At 41.8% G+C, this 24,868-nt stretch overlaps 2 protein-coding genes across 3 annotated transcripts in view; one reads left to right on the forward strand and one right to left on the reverse strand.

Moving 5' to 3' along the window:
- The window catches only part of LOC134650517 (mucin-12), a 67,005-nt gene that overhangs the window by 11,780 nt on the left and 30,357 nt on the right, over positions 1 to 24,868 (forward strand). The window contains exons 2-13 of the mRNA XM_063505474.1: positions 9,433 to 9,535; positions 12,408 to 12,607; positions 13,321 to 13,538; positions 14,432 to 14,551; positions 15,791 to 15,923; positions 17,002 to 17,080; positions 18,019 to 18,151; positions 19,145 to 19,253; positions 20,984 to 21,101; positions 22,289 to 22,346; positions 22,981 to 23,317; positions 24,554 to 24,643. Coding sequence (XP_063361544.1) covers positions 9,438 to 9,535; positions 12,408 to 12,607; positions 13,321 to 13,538; positions 14,432 to 14,551; positions 15,791 to 15,923; positions 17,002 to 17,080; positions 18,019 to 18,151; positions 19,145 to 19,253; positions 20,984 to 21,101; positions 22,289 to 22,346; positions 22,981 to 23,317; positions 24,554 to 24,643 — 1,693 coding nt within the window. The 5' untranslated portion in view covers positions 9,433 to 9,437. The remainder of the gene's footprint in view (positions 1 to 9,432; positions 9,536 to 12,407; positions 12,608 to 13,320; positions 13,539 to 14,431; positions 14,552 to 15,790; positions 15,924 to 17,001; positions 17,081 to 18,018; positions 18,152 to 19,144; positions 19,254 to 20,983; positions 21,102 to 22,288; positions 22,347 to 22,980; positions 23,318 to 24,553; positions 24,644 to 24,868) is intronic.
- Positions 302 to 4,564, reverse strand: LOC134650124 (uncharacterized protein K02A2.6-like). 2 transcript variants are annotated; one of them, XM_063504959.1, is made up of 2 exons: positions 3,539 to 3,671; positions 302 to 3,167 (listed from the first exon to the last, which is right to left on the reverse strand). In XM_063504959.1, exon 2 carries the CDS (start codon positions 3,062 to 3,064, stop codon positions 305 to 307), a length of 2,760 nt encoding a protein of 919 aa, XP_063361029.1. In that variant the 5' UTR covers positions 3,065 to 3,167; positions 3,539 to 3,671; the 3' UTR covers positions 302 to 304. The 2 variants fall into 2 exon arrangements, with proteins under 2 accessions (XP_063361029.1, XP_063361030.1); XM_063504960.1 differs by having other exon boundaries at positions 3,048 to 3,167; positions 3,539 to 4,564.

Raw genomic sequence — 24,868 nt, forward strand, 5'->3', positions numbered from 1 at the left:
ATGGATCTTTTGTTCAAGAAGTACGATTCATAATGGATTGATTATTGGTAGACCTAACCTTACCAATAAATGCTACGTATTATGCGAGTTCTATTGTAATTTATTAATAACAATACTTTCTATCGGAATATCACCTAAGGTAACATAACTAAGTAATCTAAGTATATTTATTTAAATCACATTACTCAGCTCAATTCCGTTAAGTCTATAATACTATACGTAAATGCTTTACACTTGAGCAATGGGAATTTATTACTATTAAACATTTATATTTATAACTACATTTATAAGTACCTACTCGTGCTTATACTTTATATGACGGCTTTTTCAATCTACATTGTCTAAGGGGCCGCGACCGAGCCGGTGCGAGGGGGGTCGTTGGCTGATCCACTTGCTCATCCCCACTCCCCGTATCCCTTCCGGGCGTGGAATAGCATTCTATGCCCTCTTCCTCCCCTTCCGCCATACTGAGCGCCGGCGAGGCATCGAACGTCGGCGTCGAAGGTCCCGCCGTCTCGCTCCTGAGCCCACTGGTACTCGCTCGCGGCGTTGTAGGCTCAACCCTGGGTTCCGGTGGCAAGTTTGGAGATGGGTTCGTGGCCATTGTCTCACTACTTTCCTCGCTACCTTTTGGACAGACTATAGAACTCCTCGCTCTCCGTTTCAATTGGTCGATATGGCGGTGAATAATGTTACCCTGACAGTCGGTTATGTTATAATCCGTATCACCTAAAACCCCGGACACCTTACCCGGTTGCCATTTCTCTCCTTTCAGATATCTACGATACCAAACGCCCTCACCTATTTCCATTTTTCGTTCCGACCCTCCAGCCAAGCGAGTTTGCCGCTGTTGGTTTTTAGTCACCTTCAAACTTACATCCGGTTTTAACAAATCTAAACGCGTCCGCAATTGCCTACCGGTCATGAGCATCGCGGGGCTCTCGCCTGTGGAACAGTGCGCCGTATTGCGATAGTAACTTAAATATGTGTTGATAGCGTTTAGAATGTCGTTTTTTTCTATGACTGCTTTTTTTATAACTTGCTTTATTACTTTAACCGAATTTTCTGCCGCTCCGTTAGAGGCCGGGTGATAAGGAGCCGTAAAAATATGTTCTACCCCGTCTAAGGCTAAAAAGTTCGAAAATTCTTTACTTGAAAACGGCGGGCCGTTATCGCTTATCAATTGTTTAGGTATTCCCCACCTAGCCCACAATTCGGTTAATTTTTCAATGGTTGAAACGGCGGCCGTGCTAGGAACCTGGAATACTTCGACCCATTTTGACATAGCGTCCACTACTATTAAATAAGTCTTTCCGTGAAAAGGGCCCAAGAAATCTACATGTATCCGAGTCCATGCTCGCGTTGGCCACGGCCAGCAGCGCGGCGGATGTCGCGGCGGGGCGCTCGCCACCGAGGCGCACGGCGCGCACTCGCGACACGCCGCCTCCACCGCCTCGTCGAGTCCCGGCCACCACACATAGCTACGGGCCAACGCTTTGGTCTTAACTATACCCATGTGAGGTTCATGTAGAATTCCTAAAACCTTATCGCGGCACTTCTCCGGTATTACTACCCGGTGCCCCCACATGACACACCCTAGCTCGTCATATAGTTCTGACTTTCTATTAAAGTATGGCTTCAGCGTATCAAAATCACAACTATCCGGCCAGCCCTCACGAATAAAAGTTAAGACTCTAGCCAAAACTGGATCGCGCATAGTGTAGCACTTTATCTTATTATAATCTAACAGCAACGCGTCTTGCGCGAAATGTAGATATGTTTGCTCGGGAATAGCATCACCTGAATTATTCCGTATCTCATTGGCATTAGGTAATCTAGACAACCCGTCCGCACAGTTATCCTTCGTATTCACATATTCGATTTCGTAATCATAAGCCGATAATATTATTGCCCACCGCTGCATCCTGCTAGCTGTCATTGTCGGTATACCCGTATTCGGTCCAAATATTGAAACTAGTGGTTTATGATCTGTGCGCAATGTGAAATGACGTCCGTAAAGGTACTGGTGGAATTTCTTTACACAAAAAATAATACCTAAAGCTTCGCGGTGTATCTGCGAATAATTCGCCTCCGCGCTGTTTAAAGTACGAGATGCGTATGCGACCGGGCGTTCGCCGTCCGGTCCAATTTGGGTCAAAACCGCCCCCACCCCCCGTGGTGACGCATCACAAGTCGCTATCAATCGTTTACTTGGATCATAATGCCTTAATACTTTAGCGCTCGACAGCAATTGCTTTACTTGCACGAAAGATTCCCCGCACTCCTTACTCCAGTGCCACTCCGCCTCCTTTTTTAATAGTTTATAAAGAGGTGACAATATTAAACTGAGATTTTTAATAAACCTACCGAAAAAATTTACTGTTCCTAAAAATGACCTTAACTCCGATACGTTACGAGGTTGTGACATTTGCAGAATCGCCTTAATCTTTGTTGTATCTGGTTTGATGCCCTCCCTAGACACTACATACCCTAAGTATGTAACTTCCTTAGCAAAAAAAACACATTTATTTTTCCTTAACTTCAAACCGTTAGTAAGTAAACGCTGAAAAACCGCTTCTAAAGCCTGTAGATGTTCCGATTTAGTTTTGCCCCCGATAATAACATCGTCTAAAAATATTTGTACATTAGGTATGTTACCCAATAAATTTATCATAATACGCTGAAATATCCCTACACTGGATGATAAGCCGTACACCAGTCTATTATACTGAAACAACCCTCGGTGGGTGTTTATAACCGTATAACGTTTAGACTCGTCCAATTCAATCTGGTTGTACGCTTGTGAAAGATCAATTTTACTAAAGTACATATTGCCATTTAAATTTACAAGTACATCTTCTATTTTAGGGAGAGGATACCGGTCGACCAACAAATACGGGTTTAAGGTAGTTTTATAGTCTGCACAAATTCTAAGGGAACCGTCCGGCTTATTAATAGGTACCAGTGGTGATGCCCAGTCCGAGCAGTCGACGGGCTCGACGACGCCGGCGCTCAGCATGGCGTCCAGTTCGGCGTCCACGCGCTCGCGCAGCGCGTAAGGCATCGGGCGTGCGCGATGGAACACCGGTGCTGCACCTTCCCGCACCCTCAAAGTCGCCTTGCCGCCCTTGTACCGGCCCAGTCCGTCGCTGAACAACGCCTCATATCTGCCGAGCAAATTCACAATGTCTTGTTTACCTTTTCCGCTAGCCTCATCTATTACGTAATTACATCTTAACTTAGGTATTTTTATGTTTAGTTCGACCAACCACCGCCTGCCCAACAAAGAAGTCGCACCCCCCTCAATAATGTACAATTCCAATTGTTTACTACACTCACTGTAGGTCACTATGGGTCTAATAATACCTAAAGGTCTAATAGGTGGCCCAGTGTAATAATTGAACACAGTTCTATCGGGTTCTATATTTATATAGGAAAAGTATCGGTCATATGTGGCCTTACTAATACAAGAAATAGCAGTACCCGTATCCACTTCCATATTGATAACTGTATTGTCTATACATATCGGTAAACTCACCGCCGGGTAGTTATTTAAACATAGGTGATGTAATTCTTCCTCGATGTCTCCGCCGTAATCCTCACTCTGCTCGTGATCGGCCACCCCATAATGCATGGCACTCCGCGCCGGCGCCGCCGCCGCTGCCCCTCCGCGCCGGGCCGGCGCCCGCGCTCCGCCACGGCCCGCGGTGCCCGGTGCCGCGCCCCAGTCCGGGCACACCCGCCGCAAGTGGCCTGTACGCTGGCACTTGCTACACACATAGTCCCGGAACTTGCAAGTCGCGTAATTATGGTTGCGCGCGCCACAGGCCTCGCAGTGCCTCTCTTGCCGGCCATTAAAATTTGCGTTTCGCCGCTGTTGCGTAACTACCGGCGCCCGCGATTGTCCTCCGCTGAATGTACTCGATGTCGCCCGACTCGCAAACATCACGGCCTGCGCATCTCCCGTCCCGCTCGAACTCGTTACCTTTGCCTGCTCCACTAACGCCGCGTCCCGCTCTGCTGCCTCCAATGAGGTTGCAAGTTTGACTGCAGCTGCGAAGGTTATGTTGTCGTCCTCCGCAAAAAGCCGTTGCCTAATTAAGTCGCTCATTAAGCCACAAATGAATTGATCCCTTAGATTTCCATTTAGCTCCGTGCCAAATTTACAATGCTTTGACAGCTTTTTCAACTCCGCCACATACGTAGATACATTTTCACCTGCATTTTGCCGCCTTTGTCGAAACCGGTATCTTTCCGCTAGCGACGACGGTGTTGGCTGCAAATGATTTGACATTAACGTCTTTATTTGAGCTAAGGTTAGCTCCGATGGCTTTGTAGGACTGGCCAAATTCTCCAGCAGCTCATACGCCTCATCTCCCATCGCTGCAATTAATACCGGCACTTTCATGTCGTCTTGCACTTTGTTGACCTTGTAGTACATTTCCACTCGATCCATGTACGACGACCACGCGCCATTGCTGACGTTAAATTCTTGTAACTTGCCGATAGACATTTAAGTTTATTATAACTTATTTCACACGCGAAATGATCACTACCTGTCGCCACTGTAGTATCCCGAAGGGACCAGGGAGCAGATATAGGGATATATAATAATAGGCACCTTACTATTCGAGAGTTTATTCCGGACTGTCACGAGTACCTGGATGACACACGTCAATCGTTAAGTCTATATCTACCTACATACATCACACTGACTAAATTTTATAAATTATTATCAGGCCAATGAAAAATTATCTCCGAAAAACTGTAAATTCTCATGTGACTCATGTCCATCCATAAGTATGGCGTCGTTCCAGGGTGCGGTTGATGTGAATAAACACATGCTGCATCTACATACATATCTGCACGGGGTGCCTAGCCAATATGCCCATCGTTTGCGCTACATCGCACTAATATGTAAAAGTGATAGAGAGACAGAAAGCGTTTCGTTGTCGTAGCGCAAACGATTGGCATCTTTTCTAGGACCACATCGTAACGCTCCGTTGCGCGTTGTGGGCCACAACTTGTGGCTTCGTCTGTAAGGAAGATTGATGTGTCTTCATTCGTGGACGTCCCCAAAAGCGCCTGTAAATAAACACGTCGTGAAGTAAACGAGGGGTATGCAACTAAGCCATTACTCGGCCTAATGAAAACCGACACGCGACGGGGTGTGAACCGCTGTCAAAAATGCACGAGTGTTTATGAATGTTAGTGTTAGTCTAGTCTGAAAAATATTAATGAGTTCAATATCAATGTCAGCTATTTAGTTTTCCGAAAAAGAGGAGTAAGTATATCAATTCGTTATACTTTGTGTTGTGTCAAGTCAAGTTGTGTCGCTGAAATAAGCTTTTCGATTGATCAATTTAAACCTTAAATATTGCAAAATCTTGAAGTTATGTTGCCCTGCTCATACAATAGGTGCGATGAAAGCAGCACGTGTTTGAAATACAAACTAGCCATTTTCTTTACATTGAACGGACTCGGTAGCCTTTGTCGTTGGCGCCGAGGCGACGGTTTCATACAAAATGAAATACTTTACTTACATGAAAGTGGCGGCGTGGCAGCTGATTTGTGTGTCCAGGCTTCCAATAACAGGACACATTATACTAAAATGAGAATTATATTTATTTATTTACACAATTCAAGTAAACCAAATAACATTCGTTCTGAAAATTTACTAGGATTGTGTGAATATTAAACACAATTTTTTTTAGTATAAGGTCTCCAGTTATTGGAAGGCCAGTAATATACGATTTACCCTATTTACGAGAACCGCTCTAGGTGTCGCTTTAACGGAAGTTTATAATTCCTTCACAACTCATTTTATCAAGAAGATTGTCGCTTGCGTCAACGTTGCAACTGTAATGCTTCTGCAGTGGTCTGTATAAGCAGCAGTTTTTTGTATGTCGCTTCAATTACTAGGGTGTATCGAACGTACGAGGGGTATTCAAAATATTCTCGGTATGAGAATGAAAACAAACAAGTACGAAAAGTTTGATATTTTTATTTTTCAATATACTCCCCCCCTATGTTCATACACTTAAAAGATCGATCAATTATTTTTTTTAATCCCTCGTAAAAATATTTTTTATCTTTCGTGTAAAAATGCTCCTCCACTGCCGCCTTCAATGCTTCATCGTCAGAAAATTTATTTCCACGCAGATCCTTTTTAAGATTGGGGAGCAAAAAGAAGTCGCTGGGGGCTAAGTCCGGACTATACGGTGGGTGAGTAACAGTTTTAAACCCACGTTCAACAATAGCTGCCTTGGCAATATGAGCAGTATGGACGGGGGCGTTGTCATGCAGAAGCAGAATACCTTTGGTTAACTTTCCTCGCCTCTTTTCTTTAATTACATCCTTTAATTGACGTAGAATGTTAGCGTAGTACTGTCCTGTGATATTTACACCTTTTTCTTTATAATCGATTAGTAATACTCCTTCACAATCCCAAAATATCGTGGCCATGACCTTGCCAGCTGAAGGGATGACCTTCAACTTCTTGGGATGAGCTGAACCCTTAATGTGCCACTGCATGGACTCTTGTTTACTCTCTGGGTCATAATGATGAACCCAGGTTTCATCTCCAGTAACTATTCTTTGCAGCACCTCATCAGGATTTTCACCGCACAGGTCAATAAAATCGGAACAACAAGCTACACGCATGTCTTTTTGAAGCCGAGTCAGCATTCGCGGAACCCATCTTGCACTTACTTTTGACATATTAAGATGGTCATGTATAATATCATGTACGGTACCAATAGAGAGATTGGTTACTTGTGCTATAGATTTTACCTTCACTCGACCATCTTCCAATATAAGTTTTTCCACTTTATCAATATTTTCTTGTGAAGTAGCTACTACAGGCCGGCCAGGTCTAGGGTCATCTTCAATACTCTCCCTTCCGCGTTTAAACTCGCTTGACCACTTTTGAATGGTAGATAAAGAAGGAGCAGACTCACGGTAAACACAATCCATTTCCTCTTTTATGGTTTTTTGATTTTTACCCTGTTTTGTCAAGAATTTTATCACGCATCGATGTTCTAATTTAGTTAACATTGTCAATTCGCACAGGATGTTCATGTTTGTTCAGCAATTGCAGAAAAACAAAAGACTATCTCGGTTCGAATTATACTTTTTTTAAATGTCAATGAATAAACCTTAGCGGCCAGTAACGAAAGAAATTTTAGAAGAGGTCGTAAGATATCAATACCGAGAATATTTTGAACGCCCCTCGTATTCCTTCCATGTCTGCCAGTGAACCAATATGCATACGTTATCCGTACGACTAATGTATGAATTCGAACCACAGAGGGCCTACCGCGAACCACGTTCGACGTGTTGCCTCCCTGTCACACTTACGTACGAATTCACAAGTGCGACAGAGAGGCAACACGTCGAACGTGGTTCGCGGTAGGCCCTCTGATTACCATAATTTCACGACAGTATTGCACGACATGCTTTGCTTCTCAAATCGGACGTTCCGCGCCGTGGCGCCTCGCACCCTTCCATCTCAAACACAAAACGTAACAACTGCCTATACGTTCCGTACATTCTTACTCCTTTGGGTTTTATAAACTAATTAGCATTCAGCTAGTGCCAGAGAATAAATCATGAGTCTCATGATCTCATCCCCCCATCCCATCTCCCATCTGGGAGAGAAGCGCGTATCGCTTCAAGCTATCCAGGTTAACAAAGATCTCGAAAAGCTTTACAACTAACCGAAGTTAGGGAACTGGTTTGTTCGAAACGATTAGTAGGCGATATGAATATGTTGGGAAAAGTGGTGTCTATGCCAAGTTATAAGCGTGAGGTATGCAATGACACTGCTAACGAGCCGTGAGAGTCCTGCGATGACGAGGGTCGGGTGTTTTCCCGACATGTGTTTCGGTAGTGCACGTTTTACCTCGGTGGCGATTCTGGAGTCACTCAACCCGGTTGTGATTCTTACGCGCCGTCATATAGATTAGAGAAATTTGAGGCCAGTTGCACTAACCCAAATTAGTCAACTGATCAACGTCACAGCAGTAAACTAGAAATAGAAATATTGATTTGCTTAACATCACAGCTTTAACGGTGACAGACGTTTTAGTGAAACCGACCCTTTATAATACAAGTCGCGAAATGGCATCGAAGTTTCAGAGTACGTAGCCAAAGTGCAATCGTTTATACTCCGTAGTAGTTAGTAGCGAACGAAACGCAACTGTCACTAATATGGAAGACTGATAGAGAGAAGATGACTACGATATGCTACGAGGCGTTAACGATTGGCACGTTGGCTACGCGGCCTGTTCAGTCAGAATAAACGTCAAATTATTGAACATCAAACGAGGACTACAGCATTTGAATTAAAAGTTGACACAATGGCAGATTATTGTTGTTCACTTGACTTTACCGCGAACGACTCCTTTACGTTTTCGCGTGTTGCGTTCGTTGCGTGGTGGCCCTAATCTGATCGCAAATCGGCCATAACATTGGAACATGAATAACAATTAACTACTTATACACGTAACGACACCTTGGAAAAGTCAGTGAAATTCTTTATTTAATTAATGGGAAAATGAAACTGAATAGAAAATGCCACTTTACTTTTGATCTCGTATTAAAATAGTCGTTACATCTCGCTCGTACTTAAATGATTGGTGCGGGGCTGCGGGCGAGATACACTGCGAATATCAAATTAGATCAATTTGTCACTAAAGTTGAAACATAAACACTTTCAAATCTTTTAATGCCAATCTTCTTAATTTCTGTAAATAATGGATGCCGCCTGGCGGCTACTTGAAGGAAAGTATATGTATACCGAACGGAAGATGATCATTCTCCGAAATAAAGCGCACTGACAGTGGGGCCTGGCAAAGATTGCAATAGTTGATAGAAAACGCCAATCAAAACCTAAATAATGTATGAAAATAATCACGTGACTTTTCGTAACATCTGTCATCCCGATACATTTTTAGGGTTCCGTACCCAAAGGGTAAAAACGGGACCCTATTACTAAGACTCCGCTGTCCGTCCGTCCGTCCGTCCGTCCATCCGTCCGTCCGTCCGTTCGTCTGTCACCAGGCTGTATCTCACGAACCGTGATAGCTAGACAGTTGAAATTTTCACAGATGATGTATTTCTGTTGCCGCTGTAACAACAAATACTAAAAACAGAATAAAATAAAGATTTAAGTGGGGCTCCCATACAAAAAACGTGATTTTTGACCGAAGTTAAGCAACGTCGGGCGGGGTCAGTACTTGGATGGGTGACCGTTTTTTGCTTGTTTTGCTCTATTTTTTGTTGATGGTGCGGAACCCTCCGTGCGCGAGTCTGACTCGCACTTGGCCGGTTTTTCTTTTCGTTTGGAGTTTGTCGATATACGATTGTCAACTTGGCTAAGCCCTAGCTGTATACCTATCCCCATGATTGAGTTGTTGTTCGTCGTTGCAGGCACGATGGTGGTGGGAGAGAACAAGCGGTCCAACATCATGGACGGCATCGAGAACACGGGCGACGTCCGTCTGCACGACCACCGGCTGCGGCTCAAACAGAGGTAAAGCTCCTTTATGCTGATTTTATATAACAGCCTGTACTGAAAAGTCAAAAGTCGCCAGGAAGGCGCCATCACCGCTGTCGCGCACACAGCCAATAGGTCTCGAAGCCATAAAAATGATAATACTATTCTATTTTATTGTTTCGATACATGTTTCATGAGAGTTGAGCACCGAACGACATCGTCTAGATTTCGTTAGGTCATTCACATTTATACGTGGGTTGAGTTGACGTAGCAACACCCAGCATTTACTTGCGCAAGTGCTTGTTAAATATAGCCACTTTATAGATTTTAACAAAGTTTATTTCATGTCATGTCATATATTAGGTATATCTAAAGTCACCAGCACTAACTCGGTTACTTGACTTGAATTTGAAAGAAATGAAAAGTAGAGATCATTTGTTTAAATAAAAAAAATGCAAAACAGTTATTGTCACGTATAAAAGGCCCATAGACACATGATGATGAAAGCTAAATAATTAAATGAAATTAAAAATGATTGGGTTGAGGGTGTAGTTCTCGTCCCTCGTCAGATCTAGCTAATGCGATTTTTTTTGCAGTATGCGTAAACTGTACGGGGTACGGACAGCAAGTTTTAAAAGTATGAACGTTAAGTTATCAATTATAGTTTCGGCCACAAGGTGGCATAGGTAGTTACTTTCCAACAGTCAAGAGAGTGCATGATATCCATTCAGACCACAAGGTTTCAGACTCTAACGCGCGTGGCCCCTATAACGAACAGAGGATCCGATCGACGGATCAACTAGCTTGTCATCCGTCATGCGATATATTGGGAAAAGGCGAACATGTTTTATGTATTATCTTGACGTAGCACGCTCTTTAACAATCCATGCTATAGTTGAAATACCATCCACCAAGATAATGTTGAAAGTGAGTGGCCCGTCCTACGCTCGAACGCCCGTGGGCGTAAAGGTTGATATTACTGCCTACGTCACCGTGCGTCATCGATATCCGACATTCTAATATTCGTCATCGGTTTCCGTTAATCGTTTCGTCCGGTTCAACGGCAGTTTGTATGTCCCTGACATATAATTTAGAGAATCTTTTTTTTGTCTAAACTAGGCCTCCTACGAGTCTTACGACTTTAATTATTTACACCATAGTAGCCCTCTAAGTGATATAAATATATGAAATCCGATGTGAAGCCCCGTAGCTATTCGCACTTGCTTGGGTTCAAGGCTGAAAATAGACTGGGGAATGTGTCTGTCGGCACATCTCGAGGTCGCAGCTTAACTAAGACACTTATTGTACACAGCATCTTTGACCCAGGCCAGTCCAAATAGTTATTTACTTTATTACATAGTATTACGAAAACACAGAAAAAACAATGTCAAACTTATTATCGTACCTACATTCAATGATTTTAAGTTAGCCACAAGTGCCACAACGCATAAAAAAAATGTCTAATAATGCCAGTGTGATGTCACGCCACGCGATACGTAGCTATAAAGCCCCATTTAGACTGTTCAAGAACTTGCATGCGATCCGTCTAAATTAAATGTGGCTTTATCAACTTTATAGTAAATATTAAACGTAAATAAAAGTAACAAACAGCCGAAGTTGCTTTGGCACTTATTATTATTAGTGTGGTATTATTATTTATTAGCGTGGAACTTTGTAGGCGAAAATCTGGCCGTAATCTGGGAGTATAAGACACATCATATCAAAGTTCAACCGTGATTTATTACCCTTTTATCTGTTTCCATAGTGTCAGATAAAACGTAGTGATTTAATTCTCTTTGGTGTCAGATAGATATTAGCTGGTGGCCCGCAAATAGTGCCGTTTTCCCCCTATCAATCAACTCCCACGCGCTACGTACATACGCGATACTTCACTTTAACATTAAGGCTCTGTCACATTGACTATTTCTCTCAAATCTACCGTCTTTCCTTTATGACCTCCAAGAAAATATAATACTCCCATTTTAAAGGCCGACAACGCACTTAAAACCCATCTGGCGCGGACACCCATGGGCCATGGGCGACGGTAATTGCTTACCATAAGGTGATTCATCTGCTCGTTTGCCTCTTATATCATAAAAAAAATCACATCGAATCACCTTCTTGTAGATAACTAGAACGTTATTAGTGACGTGTAGACAGCCAGTGTAAAATGGCCTTTATTAACACTGAAAAGTTATGTTAAGTGCCACTATTCCTGCAGCTAGCTCGTAATGCTGCCAGTGGTAGCGATTAATCACTTTGGACAATATATGAAGATTGCCGTGACGCCGACCTAAGACCTTCGATAGAACATGAACCCGAATGAACGTGCCAAATAACGCATTTTCCTATGAAGTATGTGATGTACTATTCTGTAGTCATTAATACCTATCAAGTCAGTGTTCTTATTTCAAGTCCAAATACTTAATTACTTAATTTATTTTTATGATCACCAAGTTTAGTTTCTATTTCCTAATCTCAGGTTAGTGTTGTATATTTACAATTTTTTAAGGAGTGGCTCTAATTTTAAAGTTGTTCATAACATTCCGAATACGAACATCTTAAAAAGCTATATTTAAGAACTTCAGAAGTGTTCGCGTGTGTATGTATTTGTGTACAAAACTGATATTGGATTTGATTAGATAGGTATACTGCTATGTAAGACAAAGGCACTTCTAAAGTTTATGAACAATAGGTAACGCTTGAGCGTGATGTTAAGGTTCCGTCACACAGGCGCGTTTTCCGGGCGGGGCGTGAGCAGGGCGTGAGCGTTTTATATGTAGAAGCGGCGCGCCCCGCTCACGCCCCGCCCGGAAAACGCGCATGTGTGACGGAACCTTAAGATTTCAAGGAAATATTCCAATACTGGTTTCAGAATGTTTTCTCACAAGAATAATGTACATTTCAGGTTCGACATAGTCCGCAAGCTCGGGCAGGGCACGTACGGCAAGGTCCAGCTGGGCATCAACAAGAAAACGGGGCAGGAGGTCGCCATCAAGACCATAAAGAAGTGCAAGATCGAGTCGGAGGCGGACTTGGTGCGCATCCGGCGGGAGGTGCAGATCATGTCCTCCGTGCGCCATCCCAACATTGTACATATTTATGAAGGTATGGCGTCCGTTGGGTCGTTGGGTGAACGATATTCGGAAGATTGCGTGTCACTTCTGGATGCTCAGCAGTGGGCGATAAAAGGCTGATATGATGATGATGATGAAGGTAACTGACCACAGATTATATGACTAGATGCACTTATGGGTAGCTACACCTGGTTTCTATTTCATCAACTTAACAAGTGACAATTTTCTGTTCATTTCTAGGCGGTAGGCACGTAACGACGGTAGGTATAGAGTTTGTGCGGAAAGAATGCGTGAAATGTATGGGATTAAATACATTCTACGACTCTTCTCTTTCCGCACAGACTCTACGTCAATGTTTGCTTATTGGACCAGCAACGTTGGTGAAACAAGTAGAAAAAGGTTAAACATAACGTCGATGGACGATAATGTGTGTCAATACACGAATAACGAATGTTTTAGTATGACCTGTTAATTAAATTTCAGTTGGGTTAGTTAGGTTGTTAGTATCCTAGACAATTAGTCTATTGAAAAGTGGATGTTTAATTTTATTTGTAAAATGTTCTAAGTCTAACGATGACAGTAAAGTAGGGTTTGCCATTGATAACTATATAACACTGGACACTGTGTGACATAGGCTCATCAGCTCAATAGCTGCTCGCCTATAATTATATAATAATAATAATAATACATTTATCGTTTCTTATTTTGATAATGTAATGTAATTTGTTATGTATTTGCTTGCAGTATTTGAAAATAGTGAAAAGATGATCCTCGTGATGGAGTACTGCTCTGGCGGTGAACTGTACGACTACCTCAGCCAAAAGAAAGTATTACAAGAAGACGAAGCGAGAAGATTATTCCGTCAGATCGCGACGGCGGTTTATTATTGCCATATACACAAGATATGCCATAGAGACCTGAAGCTGGAGAACGTGCTGCTGGACGACACGGGCAGCGCCAAGGTTAGTGTCGCTCACCACTTAGAGCCACTTGCACCGTTCCACTAACCCGGCGTTCACCGGTTAAACCTGGAGTTACCATGGTTACCAGTACCATTTGACACGGTTTACCCTCTTAACCCCGGGTTAGTGGGATGGTGCAAGTGGGCCTTAGTGCCAGTTGCACCATCCGCACTTGACAGACTGATCAACGTCACCCGGCGCGCCGCGGCGGTTTACTATGAAACTTTCCATACGATAAAATTTAGCGAACTCTTTAACGATGACAAACAGTTTGGTGCTACCAAGGGTCACGGAACGAATAAATGTGGATTCATTTTATCTATATTCGTACGCCTAGCGGCAAAACATAGCGTTCGCAATTATGCTTTAACTATAAGACCTATACAATGTACCTATGTTATAACGAATAAATGCATTCTGATTCTGATTCTGATTCTATATTAATTCACTACTTTTAACACATTCATTGCCACCCAGCCAAACAAGACATCCGCGCCAGGCCACAAACATTTCGTCATATAAAGCTGTAGTACCACGATCCCGACTATCGGGTCGTCCGGCCTGGGAATGAAATCGTAAAATACCCGATAGTCGGGGTTTCGGCACTGAATGTGTTAATGTTGTCTCTTGGGTCACGGAACAGATAAATGTGGATTTGTTTTATCCATATTAGTTAGTAGTTACTAGTTTTTGCCCGCGACTTTGTCTGCGTGGAATGATGATGATTGAAAGAACTACTTTATGTCCTCCGGGCCTTATCAAATCTTCATCAGAATTTTTTAGGTTGTGAAGAGGTAACTGACAGACAGAGTTACTTTCGCATTCATAATATAGGTACGTAGGAATGTGATACCCATAATGTATTAATCGTGTGTGTTATTTCTTGTTGACAGATAGCCGACTTCGGTCTGTCCAACGTGTTCAAAGAGACGTCGCTGCTGGCGACGTTCTGCGGGTCGCCTCTGTACGCGTCGCCGGAGATTGTTAAAGGGACGCCTTACATCGGCCCTGAGGTAATAATCAACGCAAATACGGGTGAATGTCATAGTATAAATTTTCTGAGAATGACCTGTTTGACCAGTGTTGGCCGAAAGTTAATGCAAATTGAAAATGCTGGCCATTAACCATTATAAATTGAATCGTAAACTATAATCGTCCGATACGGTTTAAGGTTCAATTTATAATGGTTAATGGCCAATATTTTCAATTCGCATTAACTTTCGGCCAACACTGTGTTTGACGCTGTAAAAATGAAATTAAAGTAAGTTAAATGTGGGGAACCATCTGTAGGGAAAAACCGTCTACACGCTTTTTCGTCACTTTTAACGGTCGGTAGAGCAGAAGGAGCAAAGCTATTTCTCTCTGACTGTGTCTGGAGTGACATACGTATACAAGTATTATCATGCCGCGATCAGAAAGGGATTAGAAATAACAGATTTCCATACACTTACGTCAAAATCAATATGGATTGACAGCTATCTCAATCCCTTTCTAATCGCGATTCAGTAATACGAGAGTTCTTGGCCTATGACTGTCTTTCAGGCAAAAAATGTTATATTTCATTTAGTCATTTAGTCATTTATTTATTGCAACCATAGTTTAGTACAGATCTTATTTATTTATTTAAAATTTTAATTCAGGCAACAAGGCCCATATTACATATACCTTATAAGAGCCTCCCCTTGACCTTAACACATTCAGTGCCGAAAACCCGACTATCGGGTATTTTATGATTTCGTTTCCAGGCCGGACGACCCGATAGTCGGGATCGCGGTACTACAGTTTTACATGACGAAATTTTTGTGGCCTGGCGCGGATGTTTTTTTTGGCTGGGTGGCAAAGAATGTGTTAAGAAAAAAACTGGCCAAGTGCGAGTCGGACTCGCGCACTGAGGGTTCCGCACCATCAACAAAAAATAAAGCAAAACAAGCAAAAAAACTGTCACCCATCCAAGTACTGACCCCACCCGACGTTGCTTAACTTCGGTCAAAAATCACGTTTGTTGTATGGGAGCCCCACTTAAATCTTTATTTTATTCTGTTTTTAGTATTTGTTGTTATAGCGGCAACAGAAATACATCATCTGTGAAAATTTCAACTGTCTAGCTATCACGGTTCGTGAGATACAGCCTGGTGACGGACGGACGGACGGACAGCGGAGTCTTAGTAATAGGGTCCCGTTTTTACCCTTTGGGTACGGAACCCTAAAAAGGCATATGTATAAAGATGTAGAACCGTGATGGATGTGGGCAGGTGGACTGCTGGTCGCTGGGCGTGTTGTTGTACACGCTGGTGTACGGCGCCATGCCGTTCGACGGCTCCAACTTCAAGCGGCTAGTGCGCCAGATCAGCAACGGGGATTACTACGAACCCAAGACTCCCTCCAGTAAGTCTAGTTTCAGGTTTCAATTATTCTACATTACGCCTCATTGTGTATTATAGGAGTCTATTGTTTCCCAAAAAGTTTTAAGTCATAACGTCATATAACCCGGCAACCTTCAAATCAAGGGTGAACAGGCACCTTCTGGGCTAGGGTTGCCAGATCGAAAGGCGCTATTATCGGGAAAAAATATCAAAATTTCGGGATTTTGGGCCTTAAGTCGGGAAAATGAACCATTCAAATTAAATTAATTGTATTAAAAACAACGATATTTTACATTATTGGCACTACGTCAGCTGCTCTGCCCAATCTCGCAACGCACGCTGACGGGCTCGACGCGTGTTGCTGATTCGCTCGACAACAGTTTAGAACTTGAAATTATTGTTTTATAACATGATGCTGTTTTTCGGGACAATTTTCACTTTGTCGGGAATCGGGAACACGTGCTAAAAATCGGGAGAATCCCGCCGAATCCTGACCATCTGGCAACCCTATTCTGGGCAGACTTGCTCCATCGTAGGCCACGTCTTCGCCCCGGCTAGTCTGTGGCCATGAGTAAGCCCATTTTTAATTAAAAAAAAAATTGTCCGCATTTTCGTTAGTCATAATTTATTTGGTTCAGAGACGCGTAAATTTTCAGGATGATAAATCAAGCCTAACCTAACTTATCTACAGGATAAAAGATATTTTATTCAAGTAGGCATAATTACAATGCGCTTATGAACGTCAAATAAAGCTAGGTAGACCGGCTCCAACCCTACACCTCTGCCCCGAGAAGAAAACCTTACGAAAATCCTGAAAAGTTAACGGTTTCAGTTTTAGGACTATTAATGATAAGACAAACAATACATTATGACCTAAAACTTTATGTGACACAAAGGGACTCCGTATTATAGATATATTTTTTACTCTTGTCGCCTGGGTCACATGGCAGAAAAACAAGAGAAAAAAATATTTGTGTACATTATGGTTCTATCGTAGTCTTGTACCCACAGGCCTTGTTTATTTGAATGTTACGTCGATGTGATACCGTTTGATAATAAGAAACATTTGTGGGGCAAGTGTTAACACTTTACATTTACAGCCGCGTCGCCGCTCATCCGAGACATGCTGACGGTGGACCCTCTCAAGCGCGCGGACATTGTGTATATTTGTGATCACTCGTAAGTATTTCACCATAATTGAGTATGTAATTTATGTGAGTACGTGAGAGAAAAACAATTAATAATTATGATTTCTAAGGCTTTATATCGGTTAAAAAGTTGAATTATAACAATAATACAAATAGCAATAAGACACTATTGTACCTACTTATTCTTTGCAAATAAATACTTACTTACTTACATAATTCATTTGTAGAGTGAGGATAGAAATATAAACATCATTGTCTAAAGGACAGAAATAAAAACCGTGATGTCTCTTGAAAACCTACTCCATAAACGCTTACATAATTGACATGAGTCGTTATTGAAGTGAATTTATTTATTGACCGAAGCGTAGCGAAGGTCTACGTTTTGACTCGGGCATTTTGCTTTTGTATGTCCGGATGTTCTCCTCTACAGGTCACAATTCTCAACCGATTCTCGTGAAATTTTGTAACCAGATTCTATGAGTAAATAAAAAAATTTTGTCGATACCGTTTTTGGAAATTTTCAAAAATGGAGGAGTTGTGATACCTCGCGCTTAAACAAATAGTCGTATCGAAATCATAAGAGTATTTTCTTTTTGAGACATATTTACACAGTGAATAACAAAAAATGCAGAAAAATTGTATTGCTGGTTTAGGCGGTATTTAGATATTTAGTTTGTACTCGAGAATGAGTAGCCGAATTTCGTCAGCTTAGCTGAGAACTATCATGGCCCATTTTGTAAACAATCGCTTTTTTTGTTTGCACACAGAAAGTCTGGGTTCGATCCCCAGTAAGACATAACTTTTTGTATTTTTTTTTTTCACTTAAACTTGGTATTTTTTTTTAAATAAATTAAAATCTTTGTATTGTTGATTGATCAAACCGCTGTGTGGCGCTGTCATCGTGCACGGACCCAATAAGCTATGCTCGCGAGGTCTACAGCTCACAGAGTATACGGTACACGTGTACAGGTGGGTGAACACGGGCTGCTCTCGGGGCTGCCTGGAGATGGCGGAGATGCTGGCGGCCGAGACGCCGGTGCGGCTGGACCTGCTGCTGTCGCTGGCGCCGCCGCCGACCAACTCCGTCGTGGTGCCCAACGAGGTACGAGTATTTAAATTTCATTAATTTCATTTCTTTTTAATTTCAATTAATTTATTTATATTTTGCTACAAAATGACATTGTATAGTTTATAGAGCATAATACTAACAATATTTTATGAGGCATAGTCGTAAGTACTAACAAAAATGATCCCTGATGGTCCTGTAATAAATGAATTTATTTATTATTATTATTATAGCCTCCTAAGGCCCAGCTATACAAACGTAACATCCAAAATTTGCCACTGAAATTTGAACCTAAATTGTAGGAAATTGAGTTAATTTTCCGTTGTTTGAAAATTGAACGAAACAGCAAAAGCGACTCTGTTCCAATTGAACATGGTTTAAATTACGTCGGACTGAGTAGGTACTACAGGTAGGACTTTGGGCCTTAGGAGGATAATACAGTCACTTGCAATAATATCTTACTCTTGGAAGGCCTATACAAATAAAATCGTGTCAAATATTTTTGCGGCCTTAGTAGTGTAATGTATAATTGCAGGTGATAGTGACAGAAAATACCTACTATGTAATAGGGAAATTTTATTTACGGGGACATATATTGGTGGATCAACTTTATTTGTTATCCTATCCCGTCAGCCAGGCGACAATAGTAGTAAAGTTTGTTAGAAGAAATGTTATACATACTACGTTCTACTAATATGCTAAGTAGACGACTCATTGTGGAAATAGCTTATAACTGCCATAAAATGTATATTTAGTTATTATAAATACTATAAAACCAGGGTTAAGAGTGACCCAGGAGATTGTAACCATGAAAACGAGTGAGGAGAAAAAGTTGATTCACCCAGATACAAAAAATGTGCTAAGCAAATGTATCCCTACAACTCCATGGGGTCTTCATTTAACACCCAAAAACGACCTTGAAGTTTCGCATTTAGAATTGATTTTGATTTTCTTTTGCTGACGCGATGTCGCGTCATTTGCTAGAGCATATGCTCTTGCCACATAAATTATGTATTGTTACGTTTACAGGGCGAGCTGACAGCGTCAGAGAGCGGCGCAGAGCTGACAACCTCCGCCTCGATGGCCATGGTGGAGCCCAGCAGTTCCGCCGAGAAGAGAATTCTTGACCTCATGGCCGGTAACAACTCTAACATACTTCATTTACTTTCAATACGGCATAAAATTGAGTTCATAGAGGTTTCACCTCGATTTGTTAGAAGAGATTTACACTCAACAAAATCGAACCCCAGATTTACTATAACGAATGACAAAAAAACCGGCCAAGTGCGAGTCGGACTCGCGCACGGAGGGTTCCGCACCATCAACAAAAAAGCGGCCAAGTGCGAGTCGAACTCGCCCATGAAGGGTTCCGTATTTAGGCGATTTATGACGTATAAAAAAAAAACTACTTACTAGATCTCGTTCAAACCAATTTTCGGTGGAAGTTTACATGGTAATGTACATCATATATTTTTTTTAGTTTTATCATTCTCTTATTTTAGAAGTTACAGGGGGGGGGACACACATTTTACCACTTTGGAAGTGTCTCTCGCGCAAACTATTCAGTTTAGAAAAAAATGATATTAGAAACCTCAATATCATTTTTGAAGACCTATCCATAGATACCCCACACGTATGGGTTTGATGAAAAAAAATTTTTTGAGTTTCAGTTCGAAGTATGGGGAACCCCAAAAATTTATTGTTTTTTTTCTATTTTGGTGTGAAAATCTTAATGCGGTTCACAGAATACATCTACTTACCAAGTTTCAACAGTATAGTTCTTATAGTTTCGGAGAAAAGTGGCTGTGACATACGGACGGACAGACGGACAGACGGACAGACAGACAGACATGACGAATCTATAAGGGTTCCGTTTTTTGCCATTTGGCTACGGAACCCTAAAAACAAGCAAAAAAACGGTCACCCATCCAAGTACTGACCCCGCCCGACGTTGCTTAACTTCGGTCAAAAATCACGTTGGTCGTATGGGAGACCCACTTAAATCTTTATTTTATTCTGTTTTTAGTATTTGTTGTTATAGCGGCAACAGAAATACATCATCTGTGAAAATTTCAACTGTCTAGCTATCACGGTTCGTGAGATACAGCCTGGTGACAGACGGACGGACAGCGAAGTCTTAGTAATAGGGTCCCGTTTTTACCCTTTGGGTACGGAATCCTAAAAAACAGGATATCTGTCTCCTGGGTCACAAGTAAAATTGTATGCTACCTAATACTTTTGGTGCACAAAAGTGTATAAAAAGCGGCCAAGTGCGAGTCGGACTCGCCCATGAAGGGTTCCGTATTTAGGCGATTTATGACGTATTAAAAAAAAACTACTTGCTAGATCTCGTTCAAACCAATTTTCGGTGGAAGTTTACATGGTAATGTACATCATATATTTTTTTTTAGTTTTATCATTCTCTTACTTTAGAAGTTACAGGGGGGGGGGGGGACACACATTTTACCACTTTGGAAGTGTCTCTCGCGCAAACTATTCAGTTTAGAAAAAAATGATATTAGAAACCTCAATATCATTTTTGAAGACCTATCCATAGATACCCCACACGTATGGGTTTGATGAAAAAAAAATGTTGAGTTTCAGTTCGAAGTATGGGGAACCCCAAAAATGTATTGTTTTTTTTTCTATTTTTGTGTGAAAATCTTAATGCGGTTCACAGAATACATCTACTTACCAAGTTTCAACAGTATAGTTCTTATAGTTTCGGAGAAAAGTGGCTGTGACATACGGACGGACAGACAGACGGACAGACAGACAGACAGACAGACAGACATGACGAATCTATAAGGGTTCCGTTTTTTGCCATTTGGCTACGGAACCCTAAAAATGAGTGCGTGATGTTTGCAGAGGGCGGCGAGGACGCGATCAAGCCGTCGCCGACGCGCACGCTCGTGGCCGACAAGCGCAAGCTCGAGCTGGCCGCCTCCGCCGCCGCCGTCGGCAGGAAAAAGGAGCGGGTTCACAGGTACTGTCACCGGCAAAAATACAGTGTGTAAATCCAATACGGGCGAATATTTAAACGGTGGTTAGCATACGACCTAAAAAGTATATTGAGATAGGTTTTACTTAGAAATGCATTGAAAATTTTAACCATACAAAATAATTCGGCCCGCAATGTAATACACCACACACGTTACGGGATACGAGCTTTTTAAAGTAACTGTCAACGCTTGTTGGCAGTTACTATGAAAAGCTCGTATCTCGTAATGTCATTATCATCTTCTGTTTCTTAATGTTTACAGTACATTGCTGCTCGGTACATGTGGAAAAAATTAATCACGGGGTCATAATTAAGTGTAACTTAAAAAAACATCTTAATTAATGACAAGACGGGTAAATTCTATATCTGGTTTAATTTATTGCCCGTATTTGACTTACACACTGTATATGACTGTGGGCAGCCGTGCAAAAATATCTGATGCTCCATTGGAGGCATAAGTATATGATAGGCGGTCCGTCTGCCATCCAATGTATTTGCATTCACATTGGAGAGATATTTATGCCAGATGAGAGTAATCACATAATTTTGATTTTTATGAGTGATCAAATATTTTTAAGCGATCCGATCCGATATTTATGCGGATACAGAGTAACGATGTTTTTGCCGGCCACAAAGCATCACATATTTTTACCGAGGTAGTGTCGTCATATACTTATGCCTCCAATGGAGCATCAGATATTTTTGTACGGCTGCCCATAGTCATTTATTTATGCTGGTGACTGTACTATGATTATACTGTACCTACTACCATCCGCGGCATTTTATAAACAATTATAGGTATTTTATAACTCGGATCCCTTTGTTTGACATATATTATTGAAATTCATAATGTAATGATTGTCAGAATATTAAATTCTAATATCATATCATAGTCATTCGAATATCATAGTCATAATTCTAAAACCGTTAACTTTTCAGGATTTTCGGTTTGTTAGATGGCAATCCTGAAAAGTTACGCGTTTCTGAGAAAACGAAAATGCGGATAAACAATGCATTGTGACTTAAAACTTTTGGCCTCGGACTTAAAAAAATGGTATATGGCGGTTTTAGGATCTAGATATCCTAAAACGGCAAGTGCTTAAATTTCAGGCGTCAAAATGAACATCCCGTTTATTTAATATTAGATGTGATTGATCGTTGTGGTGTTTCAGTTCGGCGAGCCTCGCGGGCGCCGCGCCCGAGCCGGCGGCGGAGCCCGGCACGCCGGAGGTCAGTACATTTTGTTCGTTAGCCAAAATATAAACATGTAAAGTTGCCGTCATTAGAATATGCGAACTATGTAAACAATGTAACTTTGTTTTGTCACTGTTTCTCCTTGAATTTTCACACTACCCCATCAAACACAATTCAAACTATACACATATATACTATTGAAACGGTCCGTTCCGTAAAATACATAAATATATAACTGTATCTTGGATATTTAATTAAAAGTTTAAAATGGTTTCATAAGTTAGGTTATTAGGACCTGATGGAATGGCGTTTTTGTTTCTCTTAAATTCTACAATTGTCTATGATGGGTAGTGTTGTGACTAAAGTTTGTGATATAAACCCGTTACACACTACCCAACTCCCGCTGTGTACCTACCGCCGCGGTTGTAAAATATATCAAAACATCATTCTTAAGTACCAATTTGTCTTCTGATCGTGATTAAACAAATTAAAAATAAGTAACTAAGTACTCGATATGGTTTGACATTAGTAAAGTAGTAAGGAAGAGTCTTGCCCATCACTAGTAAATTCATCATTCAGAGACAATTTCAATATGGCGGTTTGTTTACATAGTTCGCAAGTTCTAATGACGGCGAGTTTACCTACCTACATTTTTGAAATTTATTTACAGGCGGTCCAACCCACCTTAAAATCCTCCGCCACCATGACGATATCCCCCGCCCCCGCGCCCGCGCCCGCCCCCGTGGAACTAGCCAAGGACGCCACGCGGGAGATCATCAAGCCGCCCAAGGAAGAACCGAAACCCTCCACCAAACCGGGCCCCGCGAGGCACAAGTGCTGCTCGCACGAGGACGAGTCCCCCGCGTCGCCCGCGTCCCCTGTGTCACCGAGGGAGGACGTGTCGGCTGCGGCCGCGCAGCTCACGGGGCTGGCCATCGCGCAGCCGCAGCCGCTGCCGCTGCCGCAGGCGCCCCAGCAGCCCAAACCTAAGAAATTCTCTATACCAGGTGATTTACTACTTCACGATTCCTCCTAATATTACAAATGCGATAGTTCCTCGGCCCGTTCCTCTTCCCGCTTAAACCGCGGAACCGATTTTGGTCAGTTTGAGGCCCGAGAATACATAGGATCGACGAATATTTTTTTCATTTATTTAAACTGTTATCTTTCTTCTTTTGTACATTGCCGTGTTTCGTGGATGAATTCCGATATGACTGCAAAATTATCTTTATTGTCTCCCGAGTCACATCTTTATCCTGCTCTGTGACCCGGTGGACGATAATAAAAACTTATAGTTTCGAACGGAGAACGAATGTTCAGATCGATTTTTATAAGACAAACAAGTTGCGTCTGTTTTGATAGATTTTAATTTCTCTATGAACAAAATTGAGTTACTTTAGTAAGTAAGTAGTCATAGATGAAAATATTATTATTTCTGTTTATAAGTTTTAGTTTGTAGCAATAGCGACTTACCAGTTTTAGAATGCTAAAATTTAACTTCCTACTAAAACATAAAAAGTATACTTTCACTTACAACCTCGTCAGTTTAAAATGAACACTTAGCTTTTGGCGTGTTCAAGAATAATGTACTTTTAAGAAGAAGAAGAAGTATTTATTGTCACAACACAACAGCGAATACAGGTCACACAATATAAAAAAAACCGGCCAAGTGCGAGTCGGACTCGTGCACGGAGGGTTCCGCACCATCAATAAAAAATAGAGCAAAACAAGCAAAAAAACGGTCACCCATCCAAGTACTGACCCCGCCCGACGTTGCTTAACTTCGGTCAAAAATCACGTTTGTTGTATGGGAGCCCCACTTAAATCTTTATTTTATTCTGTTTTTAGTATTTGTTGTTATAGAGGAAATGAAATGAAATGAAATGAAATGAAATGAAATGAAATGAAATTTCATTTCAACAGAAATACATCAGAAATACAGCAGAAATACATCATCTGTGAAAATTTCAACTGTCTAGCTATCACGGTTCGTGAGATACAGCCTGGTGACAGACGGACGGACGGACGGACGGACGGATGGACGGACGGACGGACGGACGGACGGACGGACGGACGGACGGACGGACGGACGGACGGACGGACGGACGGACGGACGGACGGAGGGACGGACGGACGGACAGCGAAGTCTTAGTAATAGGGTCCCGTTTTTTACCCTTTGGGTACGGAACCCTAAAAAAGAAGTTACTTAACCTATAAACATTACTTAACTATTTGTTATGTAGGCGGCAATGTGGGGAGCTTCAAGGAGCAGTTCGAGCGGCGCGCCTCGCTCACGGCCGCGCCCGAGCCCAAGCGAACCCTCTCCAAGCCCGGTACATATTGCCATAGAGAAATAAAGATAAGAGTGCTCACTCCATACATCAGTTCAGACTATTAATTTCAGTGTCTACTTGTTACTAGTCTTTTTGTTACTAAAACTGATGTATGGAGTGAGCACTCTATGTATTTTTTTCTCTATGATATTGCTCACTACTTATACCCATATATGTAGTAATCAATTGTATTCCACCTGTCCAAATTCTTGGTACAATGTGCAT

This window comes from Cydia amplana, chromosome 8 (assembly GCF_948474715.1).
Source record: "Cydia amplana chromosome 8, ilCydAmpl1.1, whole genome shotgun sequence".
In the NCBI taxonomy this organism is placed as follows: domain Eukaryota; kingdom Metazoa; phylum Arthropoda; class Insecta; order Lepidoptera; family Tortricidae; genus Cydia; species Cydia amplana.